Genomic DNA, 12,863 nt, shown 5'->3' on the forward strand with positions numbered 1-12,863 from the left:
CAGGCCGCCAGTAGTGGAGCGCGCGCACTTAACCGCTAAGCTACGGGGCCAGCCCCTAATATGTTATTTATACATCAGAATTATTTCTGCCAATACATCAGTAACATAGTGAATTATATCTCTTTTTAGTTTTTGTCTTTGTCACCGAGAAAGGCTAAGAGTTTTGTCAGGACTTTGCATTAAAATTTTCTTGGCAAAATTTCCATGCCAAGAAAATATTGAGGCAATATGATTGGAGCAGACATTTTAAGCAAATTCTGTTTTCTGCAATGGATTCAGTTAAGGGATCATTAAATCCTTCTTCTAAAACTTCTCATTAGCAGGTATATATAGATATCAAAGGAAGGGATTAGGTAGATAGCTAATTAAATTTGTATTAAGGCAGATTAAGAAATGACTCTTCCTACTCATTACAAACCAAAACTAGGATTGAGTTTTATATTTAGACTTCCTGTTTTAATCCCCTGGGTGTGTCACATAAAGTTTCATGGCCAGAGAAGCTAGTTGTCACTAGATTTCTTTTTTGACCTATTGCCACCAACAGGCAATAGAACTCTTGTCTCCTGGCTGACATCACCCGAAATAAAAACCCTTTGCTTGCCACAAACTTGGCGTTCCAGTTTTTATTTGACCCCTCTTGTGTGGTGAATAAAGAAGCTGTGTATGTGTCTGGTAGCAATTTGGCGAGCCAGCCAGGAGTCGAACCTGGAATCTTCTCTCATCTCCAGGCTGACGTTACCCGAAATAAAGACCCTTTCCTTGCCGTAAGCCTGGCTTTCTCGTTTTTATTTTGCCCCTCTTGTGTGGCAGGTAAAGAAACTGTGTTTTTGTCCGGTAACAATTGGAATCTGTACATCAGCAAGGGAAGGAAAAGAATCAAAAATTCACTGGGAAAAGATCTTTTCATCAGGATTAGGAGGGTTCTTATGGCTATATCTGTGTGACATTGTTGTTTGAGTTATATTATGCCAAATAACCCATTTGAATTCTTCACTACATTGACTGATTTTTTTTTTCACTGATTGAATTGAATTGACCAATCTTTTCATTGCCTTAGAAACACCACCTTAAAAATTTATGTTTTCATGTTAGTGCTGGTTAGGTCACTTTGAACCAGCACCAGGGACTCACCCTGTCTCCTGTGAACCTCCACATATTTATTCCTTCTCTGCCTGTGGCTGAGTGTGGGTTTCAGAGAGAACTGCACATGGCGAGAGTAAGCAGTGGCAGGGGTGGGGGTGGCAGGCAAAGGAGGAACAAGGGGCAGGAAACTGTCACTGAGGCATAGTGCTGCTCTTTTTCTCTTTGTATCCACCCCTTGAATTTTTTCATGGGGCCAGTCATTTGCAAAGGCTACATGTTTTTAGACTTTCCAAGTCTGTCCTTTTAAATCTGTCTTCATTCTACTCTTTGAGTTAATCCCCTATCCGACACCAAGACTGCAAGGAGAGCTAAGACTTCCAGCACTGTGCTGAGTAAGAGTGGGGAGAGCAGACATCCTTGCCTTGTTCCTGATCTTAGGGGGAAAGCATCCAACATTTGGTCTTTAACCATCATGTAGGATGCTAGCTATAGGTTTTGTTATGGATAATCTTTATTGAGTTGAAAAAATTCCTCTTTATTCCTATTTTTTCTGGAAGTTTTTTGTTTTCTTGAATGGGTGTTGAATTTTGTCCAGTGCTTTTTCTGCATAGATTGATATTGTCACGTTATTTTTCTTTTTAGACTATTAACATCATGGGTTACCTTGATTGATTTTTGAATATTTAACCAACCTTGCATCCCTGGGATGAATTCCATGGTATACAATTCTTTTAAAATATTGTTGAATTCTATTTGCTAATACTTTGTTAAGGTTTTTTGCGTCTATATTCATGAGGGCTATTGGTCGACAGTTTTCTTTTTTTGTACTGTCTGTCTGGTTTTGGTGTCAGTGTAATAGTGACTTTGTAAAATGAGTTAGAAAGTTGATCCCTCCTCTTTTATTTTCTATAAGAGATTGTGAAGAATTGGTATTGCTTCTTCCTTAAATATTTGATAGACTTCTCCAGTGAAACTTATATGGGCCTGGGGATTTCTTTTTCCAGAATTTTAAATTTATAAATTCAATTTTCTTGATAGTTATAAGGCTATTCCAAGGGGCTATTTCATATTGCCTGAGTTGTGGTAGTTTTGGTTTTCTGAGGAATTGGTTCATTTCACACCTAATTATCAAATTTGTGTGTGTAGAATTGTTCATAGTATTCCTTTATTATATTTTGATATCTCCAGAGTCTGTAGTGATATCCCGTTTCGCTCCTGATATTGGTAAGTTGCATCTTCTCTCTTTTTTTCTGTCAGTCTTGTTAGAGGTTTGACAATTTTATTGATCTTATCAAAGCACCAGCTCTTTTTGCATCATGTTCAGCCACCCAAGAATCTCCACAGCAGCCACATCTTTCTTTTCAATTCCCGTTTCTCCTTCTCTGCTCTACTTTACATAGCTAACATTTTGTTTGGATTACAATGACCCATTCCTGTGGCTTTTCCTTTCCTCTTCTGTGTCTTGGCAGGCTCTCCATTACTGTTTACCCTTCCTTTTGGCCTTGCTTTCCAAAGGTGACCACATCTTGCTGGTATCTCTAGAAAGTTTCACTTTTATCAAGACTGGTTTACATAGTAATTGCACAAAACAACTGAGTTCTAAGTAGAACCATTATAGCTACATTGTAGAAAACATGCCCAGTAAAAAACTAAAAGAATTTGGTAACTGTCACTTTTGAATATGTCTAAGAGTGCAAAACCATGGTGTGCTGGAAAGAACACCAGGCTTGACAATCCAATACTTGGGTTCAAGTCCTGGCTCTGCCATTTACAATCTCAAGTAATAGGCAAGGTGGCTCTGCATTGCTCAGGGTTACCCAATAAAGCCTTGTGGAGCCACCATGTGCATCCAGGTGGATCTTGAAATAGCATAAAGCTTCCTCAAACTGGCCGTGCCCCATTTGTCACCACTGAGAAGTGACAGAATTGGCCCTCATTGCTGCCTTTTTGCCTTATTTCCTCTCTACCTAGCCTGGCCTAGCTGGACAATTCACTGTCACAGGAACAGTTCTGCCTTAGGTATTGCCATTTCTACAGCTGTGCTTCTGGAATCTTCCCTGACTAGAAAACCCTCTACTGACTTCTCTGCCTGTTTGAATTCTAGCCACCCTTCATGGCCAGATGAAGTATCCTCTGCCCAGCAAGGTCTTCTCTAACCATCCCAGTTCAAACTGATGGCCCCTCTGAACTCCAGTAGGAACCGCGGCTCATGCCATCAACCGAGCCCTTCAGTAGATTTATCTCTGGACATCATATTGGTTAGAAGCACAGGCTGTTGTCAAGACACACCTGGGATTCAGTCTTGGCTCTGCCATTTCCTAGATTCATACCCTTAGGCAGCTGACTTCACCTTCCTGAACCTTATTGACCTCCTCTGCAAAATGAGAAGATCATCTCTGCCTGACAGAGATGTAAAGATCAAATAAAATGTCTTAAAAGCTGTTAAGTGCCAAATAAACATAAGGGATTTTTTAATATAATAATAATAGTAATAATTAGAAATCAAGGTTAAATGGGAAAATATTCATGAAGTAATGTTGTAGTAGGAGAATTACAAACCTGTAGGTAAAGTAAGAAAAATCCCTGTGTGAGTGTGTGTGTGTGTGTGTGTGTGTGATCACAAACACATATGTAAAAAAAATGGGAAGAGACTTCAAAATGTTACTCTGGGGGCCGGCCTGGTGATGTAGCAGTTAAGTGTGTGCGCTCCGCTGTGGCGGCCTAGAGTTCAGATCCCGGGCGTGCACCGATGCACTGCTTGTCAGGCCATGCTGTGGCGGAGTCCCGTATAAAGTAGAGGAAGATGGGCACAGATGTTAGCCCAGGGCCGATCTTCCTTGGCAAAAAGAGGAGGATAGGCATCAGATGTTAGCTCAGAGCTGATCTTCCTCACACACAAAAAAAGTTACTCTGGATGATGGTTAGTGCTGGGAGATGGGCTAATCATTGGTTTCTATTTTTTTTTCTATATTTTTCATTTTTTTTGGTCGGAGTGTAATAGATTTAAAACTAGAAAATGTTATTTTTAAAAAAGAAAAATCAAGGCCTGATGATATATTATTATTTGGTTGTTTATACTGCACCATACTTCAGAAAGGGTTTAAAGCAGCAAACAATATAGCAAGATAAAAATGGAATATAAGCCAAAATGAAGCAAAGGAGAAAATTAGGTAGGAAAGATAGTATGTAGTGACACTGTTAAACATTTATGATCACTGTCTTGTATTTTTATTAGGTGGTTTTCTTTTTTTTTTTAACCAAAATTCCATTAAAAGCTGTCAGATCCTTGCTTTCCTGTTGTTACTGAAGGTTGTTACACTTACAACAAAAGCCTCTTAAGTTTCTGCCCAATTTACTTAATTGGTAAAGTCTACCAAAGTCTTAACTTTATGATTTTCTTTGGAACTTATAAAGGCAGCAAATAGCATTTTTTAATACTAACCTCTCTGCTGCTTCAGAAGAAGTCTAAAGTAATTTTTTTTATTGATGTCTTAATAGTTTATAACATTGTGAAATTTTGGTTATACATTTTTGTTTGTCCATCACCATATACATGTCTCCCTTCACCCCTTGTGCCCACCCCCCACCCCCTTTGCCCCTGGTAACCACAATATAGTTCTCTCTGACCGTGTGTTGGTTTATATTCCACATATGAGTGAAATCATGCGGTGTTTGTCTTTCTCTTTCTGGATTATTTCACTTAACATAATACCCTCTGGGTCCATCCATGTTGTTGCAAATGGGACAATTTTGTCTTTTTTTTATGGCTGAGTAGGATTCCATTGTGTGTGTGTATATATATATATATATATATATATATATACACACCACATTTTCTTGATCCAATCATCAGTCGAGGGACACTTGGGTTGCTTCCACTTCTTGGCTATAGTGAATAATGCTGCAATGAACATAGGGGTGCATAAGCCTCTTTGGATTGTTGATTTCAGGTTCGTTGGATAGATTCCCAGTAGTGGGATACCTGGATCATAGGGTATTTCTATTTTTAATTTTTTGAGGAATCTCCATACCGTTTTCCCCCAGTTTGCATTCCCACCAGCTGTGTATGAGGGTTCCTTCCCATTTCTCCACATCCTCTCCAACATTTGTTGTTTTTTGTCTTGGTGATTATAGCTGTTCTAACGGGTGTGAGGTGATATCTTAGTGTTGTTTTGATTTGCATTTCCCTGATGATTAGAGATGTTGAACATCTTTTCCTATGCCTATTGGGCATCTGTATATCTTCTTTGAAGAAATGTCTGTTCATTTCCTCTGCCCATTTTTTGATCGGGTTCTTTGTTTTTTTGTTGTTCAGTTGTGTGAATTCTTTATATATTGTGGAGATTAAACCCTTGTCAGATATGTGTTTTGCTAATATTTTCTCCCAGCTGGTGGGTTGTCTATTCATTTTGATCCTGGTTTCATTTGTCTTGTAGAAGCTCTTTAGTGTGATGAAGTCCCACTTGTTTATTTTTTCTTTAGTTTCCCTAGTCTGACTAGGCATGGCATCTGAAAAGATTCCTTTATGACCAATGTCAAATAGTGTGTTGCCTATATTTGCTTCTATGAGTTTTATAGTTTCAGGTCTTACCTTCAGGTCTTTGATCCATTTTGAGTTAATTTTTGTGAATGGCGATAGCAGATGGTCTATTTTCATTCTTTTGCATGTGGCTGTCCAGTTTTCCCAACACCATTTATTGAAGAGACTTTCCTTTCTCCATTGCATGTTCTTAGCACCTTTGTCGAAAATTAGCTGTCCGTATATGTGTGGTTTTATTTCTGGGCTTTCAATTCTGTTGCATTGATCTGTGTGTCTGTTTTTGTACCAGTACCATGCTCTTTTGATTACCATTGCTTTGTAGTATGTTTTGAAGTCAGGGATTGTCATGCCTCCAGCTTTGTTCTTTTTTCTTAGGATTGCTTTAGCTATTCGGGGTCTTTTGTTGCCCCATATGAATTTTAGTATTCTTTTTTCTATTTCTGTGAAGCATGTCATTGGGATTCTGATTGGGATTGCGTTGAATCTGTAGACTGCTTTAGATAATATAGATATTTTGACTATGTTTATTCTTCCAATGCATGTGCATGGGATATCTTTCCATTTCTTTATGTCATTATCGATTTCTTTCAATAATGTCTTGTAGTTTTCGTTGTATAGGTCTTTCACTTTTATTAGGTGGTTTTCTTTTTTAAAGAATGTCCTAGGATGTCTCTTAGTCATGAGTTTAAAAGGTAAGATTAACTTTGTAAAAGAAAGGCAGCATTTTATAGTGCAAAGTAATGATATTAAAATGATACATAAAGGAAAGAAGAATTTTATGCTATTTTTCAGTGTGTTAAAGATTCTGATTATTTTGTTTTTGGCACAGTAGACAGCCCCAAGAAAGGATGGCTGCTATTATTTATATTATATTTTACTTGTATAGTAAGTTGCAAGTTACAAATATATATATTTGGTTAGCATTGGTTTTGCTTATCTGTTTTGAATTAGTTGAATGGAGAGGCAGACAGGAGTAAAGAAACAAGCTCAAACTGGGAGTGAAGTTCTTTCCCGGGCCCTGCCATTAAGTAGCTGGACCTTAACTCCTTGCCTTATTCTTCCCCTCAGAAATTGAGGGGCCTGGACCAGAAGATCTAAATTTGAAAGTCGTTAGTTTAGTAAAATTATAGTTTCACTTGTTTAGGAATGTACATTTCAATTGATCCTTCCACCTGACAATATTTATAGTCTGTTAGTTGACCTATGTTATAAAATGTTCATCTTAGACTTGTATGATATTAACATAATTTAAATGTCTTGTTCACAGAGAGACCTCTCTCCCCCAAGGCTGTCAAAGGATTTGAAACTACTCCACTTACCAAGAATTATTATACTGTGGTGAGTGTTCAGATGATGAACAAAAATTTTCTTGACTCCCTATATGGAACTTTTTCACTTGTCGAACCACTGATATGTTGAGGTGACACAAATGGAAGACTGGATGAAGTGGCGTTGCAAGGGTCTAATGTCAGCTGCAGTACAATGGAGCTCTTCTACTTGTAGGCCTCTTACAGATGTCTAGAAGTTTTACATCCACTGTATTGAAAAATTCAAGGGTAGCACAAAGATTCAGAGCAAGACCTATAAAACTGTGGCAAAAGAGAAATCAGTTAATAATGAGGCATTATGGGGAAATTCAGCTGTTAGATATAGCCTTGCCAGATATTTAGAAGGTGAATTCCCAAGCTCCTTTAATGCAATAAATTTTAAGTGATTGCATGTTGTGAATTTATTTTAGAATCAAGCAATCCATTGTGATATCCCCTGAAATATTATCAGCCTTGTTCTCGAGGAGAGCCTAAAGGGAAGAGTGCCCTTTGGCACAGAAGGAGGAATGAAGTGGCTCTGGCTTGAACACAGACATGTCAAAATATATTAACTATAAATAGGGCATGTGCAATACTCAAAATAAGTTCCCACTTGAAAAAGAAATTGTATCCTTTTCCTTAATCTACTCTCTGCTTTCCTTCATGTCTCCTTTCCTGACTTGGCCCAGTCACTAATGAAAAGGTCAAGTCATCATAACGTCTTAAGTTTTCCTGTCTGGGAGCCTCGTTGTCTTCCGCCTCCTCTGCTGAAATACAGTTTCACTTTTCACCCAATGATCTATGTGCGTTTGTACTGCATGCTCCTTCCATTTTGTGCATGGATAAACAGTTTTTAAGCACTTCTGTACATTTAGTTTAAAAAAATTGAATTTCATTCTTCAGTGAATCTGCTCCATAATGACGATATGAGCAGTAGTTGGTATGAAAAATCAAGAAGGAACTTCATAGATAACATGGACAATAATCATAGGGGACAATTTTGTCACTATTTTTCCTTTTACGTTTCTGCGGTTAAAATATATTACCCAGCAGAACTAGGTTCCCTTCTCCCTTCCTCCCTGACCACTTCTTTTAGCTTCCAGGTGACTCCCAATTATAAAAATCATTTATAAATGATTTAATATTTAAAGAAAAGACACAGTCAAACGGTGGATGAAAATATTATCATAGCTTCTTCTCCCTGTGGATCTGGAGCATACCATCCATTGCTCTGCTCTGGATCTCTCTCTGCCTCTGCTGATTCTACCAATTTAAAATGTTGGGATTATCTAAGGCAGATTAATCCCTGTGATTCTTATGGGCCTTGTGTAAATCCTATATATACCATATACAACCTCTAGGTGTACTGCAGTTTTTATCACCCACCTCCTATAGGAGTTCCTGTGCCTTGTTTCTAGTTCCTTGCTAGTATAAACAATTCTGCAGTGAACATCTTATATGTGTAACTTTGGCAAAGTATATAAAGATCTGTAGAGTAGATTCCTAGAAGTTAAATTGTGTGGTCAAAAGATAGACATATTTATATATCTTTAAATTTTGATAGATTTTGCCTCAAACCTCAAACATAATAAAGAAAATAGAAGGTCTTGGGGAGCCCATGGTGGCCTGTGAAGGAGCTGTAAAGCTTTGGTGTAAATATTGCTGAATTATTGAGACTAGTTGGACATATTATTGTAACTAGATATGGATGTGAAGGGATTTGGGTTGGCTGTTGGTGATTTTTATTCATCCACATTTCTTTTGATTTGAGTATTTAGGCAAATTTTTAGCAGCAATTAATTCAAAATGTGTTCTGAGTGTTCTGACTGTCCTCCCAATCTGTGTTGAATACCTTAGACCAATCAAAAAAATTCTAGCCCACTCACAGTATTTGGAGACCTGGAAAATCAACTTCACCCACATGTAAGGTGTCCCCATCTGATCTTATATTAAATCTTTTTCCCTCTAAGAGTTGTTAATTGTAGACATTTTCTGTTACTAGTTCTATAAGATCACTAGTGACTGATTTTTACTCCATTTTTTAATAAAACAGAAAGAACATTTTTTCTGATTACCTAACATTATATAAATAACTGGTTTTTAAAAAATCAGACAATACAGAAAAAGTATAAAGAAAAAAATAAATGTCACCTGTATCACCTTTAATCCCACCACCCAGAGATAATCACTGTTAACATGTTGGTGAATCTCATGCTAAACTTTGACGTAGGTGTGTGTGTATGTGTGTGCATATATATGCATATATGTGTGTATATATATAGCCTGTGATATATATGTGTGCATATGCATATATATTTAAATAAAAACAGGAACTATGTATTCTTCATTATTTCTCCTTCATGGCAATTTTTCTATCTTCATACCTTGACAATACTTGTCTCTGATCAGGCCTGTTTTTATGCTCCTCCATTCAGAGAGTTCTTGCTAGTCCAAATGCTCCCTTTATGTTGGTCCTGTGTATTACTTAGGGTTCTCCAGAGAAACAGAACCAAGAGGATATATATAAAGAGATTTACCATAAGGAATTGGTTCACGCGATTTTGGAGGCTAAGTCCCCCAATCTGCCATCTGCAAGTTGGAGACCCAGGACAGATAGTAGTGTAGTTCAGTCTAAAGGCCTGAGAAGCAGGAGAACCAAGGGTGTAAGTCTCAGTCTGAGGGCAAGAGAAGATCCAGTTCATGCAGTCAGGCAGAGAGAGCAAATTCTCTCTTCCTCCACCTTTTTGTTCTTTTCAGGCCCTCAACAGATTGGATATGCTCACCCACATTGGGGAGGACAATCTGCTTTACTCAGTCTACCGATTCAAAGGCTCATCTCATCTGGAAAGACCCTCAAAGACACATGAAGAAATAATGTTTAATCTGGGCACCTTGTGAATCAGTCAAGTTGACGCATAAAATTAACTATCAAGTCCTGTAAACTTGGGCAGGATAGAGACCTCTTAGAATTTGCAAGTCTACAGACATTCTCTCTCCTTTTTCAAGTTTTCAAGGGATTTTATGCTGATTTCAGCCCCATTCAGGCCTTGATGCGATCCTAGTGGCACATCAATTTTGAAATGTTAAGAAATTCTCCAGTGTGATCAAAGTGGCTTTGGGCACCCAGCTCAGAACTGCATCTGTCACGAGACATGTTTAATGTGTCTAACTGAGGCTTGGCCACTCCTGGTCTGTTGTTTGGAATGGGAGTTTAGCATCCCTTAGGGACATGGTGGCTCAGAGGAGGCTTTTGCTGCCTCTGACCTTGGTTCCTTCATTGTCCTCAAAATTCACTGCCATTTGTTAAACTTCTCTCACCATTGGAAAAAAGCATATCATTTTTCTATTAATTATTTTTCTAATAATCTTCTTCTGTTTATTGGCTTTCTTTGCCCATTGTAACTTGATGTTATGTGCCAGGAGTGATTAAAAAATAAAGAACAACAGGGGCTGGCCCCGTGGCCGAGTGGTTCAAGTTCTGTGTGCTCCACTTTGGCGGCCCGGGTTCACAGATTTGGATCCCAGGCATGGACCTACACCATTCATCAGCCATGCTGTGGCAGCGACCCACATACAAAATAGAGGAAGATTGGCACAGATGTTGGTTCAGGGCTCATCTTCCTCAAGCAAGAAAACGAGGAAGATTGGCAACAGATGTTAGCTCAGGGAGACACTTCCCCAGCAAAAAAAAAAAAAAAGAAAGAAAAAATAAAGAAGAACAACAAATAGAAAGTGCTAACTGTGTGAGGTGATTTGATGTATTAATTAGCTTGATTGTGGTGATCATTTGACAATGTATACCTATATCAAAACATCAAGTTGTATACCTTAAATATGTACAATTTTAATTTGTCAATTATACCTCAATAAAAGTGAAAAACTAAAGAACAGGAAAAGGAATGTATGTAGCTTAGTTGTCAGGCTTAATTTTTATGCAGCATTTAAGTCTTGGCACCCATGGTCTCATTTGGGAGGCAGGACAGACACAATAGCATAAGCCACATGGCAGAAATGGTGTAAAGTTATAAAGTGTCCTAAGATGAGTTTCTCAAAATGTTGTTGGGGGATCCTTTGCATCAGATGCCCCTGTGGAGCTTGTTAAAACTGCAGAGATCTAGGCCCCACACCCAACTTGCTACATCAGAATCTCTGGCCATAGATCCCAGGAAACAGCATTCTTAACAACTCCCACAGCCCCTTTCTAACCCTCTCCCTCCCCCCGCCCCCCAGAGGGTGATTCTGATACTCACTAAACTAAAGGTTGAGAACCAATAAAGGGAAAGATTGAATGGAAGAGAAAGGTTTCAAGGTGCATCAGGACTTCGATAAGCAGAGAAGAGCTGAAAGGGAATTGAGGCAGGGGGATCTATATGAGTAAATTCACCCAGGCAAGAATGTTGGGGCCTGCAATCCATCCCTGCAGGTCATAGCGTGGACTGCACTCTCTTCTTCCCCCATCAATATGCCGCTTGGAAGGTGGAATTCTTAATTCATTGCAACTAGCACCCTGTAAGAATACGGTCCTTTGTGCTGCCACAAAGAGGCCAGACTCACAGTAATCCTAATATTCAGCTCTGGGAATGAGCAGCTGTCTGCAGAGGGAGAGATGATATTTCCCTACATCCAAATAGGAAAATATATTCAGTAAGGGCCAGTATTATTTATTTTTTTCTAATTTTCTTCTACTTTATTGTAAGTTGTGGCAGATGCCTAAAGGGTGTATCTTACAGAACTATATGCAGTAGGAAAGGTGGGAAGAAGTCTGTCACATAAAAACCCCAGGAAGCCTCCTGTAATTCTTGCTCTTGCCACCCACCTTCTGCTTACCTCCATTTTCTCTCGCTCATCTGTCTACCCACTTGCTTCCACTCTGAATTTTTTCTACCTTTTTAGTGCTTATCTGCCTTTTTTTTAAGACTTTATTTTTTTAGAGCAGTGTTAGATTCACAGCAAAACTGAGTGGAAGGCGCAGAGATTTCCCACATATCCCCTGCCCACACACATACACAGCCTTCCCTGCTATCAGCATCTCCCACCGGAGTGGTGCATTTGTTACCACTGAAGAATCTACATTGATGCATCATTATCACCCAAAGTCCATAGTTTGTATTACAGTTCACTCTTGATGTTGTACGTTCTACAGGCTTGAACAAATGTATGACATGTAGCCATTATTATAGTATCGTACAGAGTATTTTCATTGCTCTAAAAATTCTCTGTGCTCCCTCCATTTTATAATTCACCAGCCTAAATTGCCTCACACATCTATCCGTTTATTGCTTCTCCATATCCCCTATTCTTTTTTTCCTACCTATTTCCTGTCTTACTCATCCATACATCTCTTCCATCTGAGGGCTGGAGGTAGAGGAGGTGACAGGAGTTTGTGGAGTCTCTCTGTCGATAATGGGGGATAGTGCTGCTTGTTTTATGAAAGCCAAGGACCCGGAAGTTTGAAATCAATCAGTGCACTTGAATGTAAACAGGTGGTCCTACTGGCATATAAGTAAAATATGACATAAATACAGTAATATATTGCGTTTTTCGTTCTCATAGGACTTTACCAACAGTAACTCATTTTTACAGGCATCATCATCGTCTCAGAATTCCTGTCATGTGATGTTTTTGCTTTGATTTAAGGTTTCCTGGGGCAATTATATCTTCTTTTATCATTGGATATATCTCTATCTTCAGTCTTTTTTTATGCATTTCAGCCTCATAAAATAATTTCTTCATACTTATATGACTCTTTCTCTTTGGAAAACAGAGTTATAAAAAATGAATTCACTCTAAAGCCTTTCCTGAAAATGTAGGAAATATATTTTACTGGAAAATCGATAGCCTAGGATGGAGGTACAAAAGGCCTCCACCTCTTTTTCTATGCTTCTCACCAACTGTTTTAGTTTGAATCTAGTCAAAGGTTAATTGAGAAAAAG

General features: G+C 38.5%; 1 protein-coding gene across 5 annotated transcripts in view; it reads left to right on the plus strand.

Annotated features, from left to right (window-relative positions):
* ARHGEF6 (Rac/Cdc42 guanine nucleotide exchange factor 6) overlaps window positions 1–12,863 on the plus strand; it is a 106,200-nt gene that overhangs the window by 35,873 nt on the left and 57,464 nt on the right. For all 5 annotated transcript variants that reach the window (XM_004441633.3, XM_087426828.1, XM_087426829.1 and 2 more), the window contains exon 6: window positions 6,891–6,961. In XM_004441633.3, coding sequence (XP_004441690.1) covers window positions 6,891–6,961 — 71 coding nt within the window. The remainder of the gene's footprint in view (window positions 1–6,890; window positions 6,962–12,863) is intronic.

The sequence above is a fragment of the Ceratotherium simum genome, chromosome X (assembly GCF_057802395.1).
Source record: "Ceratotherium simum simum isolate JZ-2026a chromosome X, ASM5780239v1, whole genome shotgun sequence".
Classification (NCBI taxonomy): domain Eukaryota; kingdom Metazoa; phylum Chordata; class Mammalia; order Perissodactyla; family Rhinocerotidae; genus Ceratotherium; species Ceratotherium simum.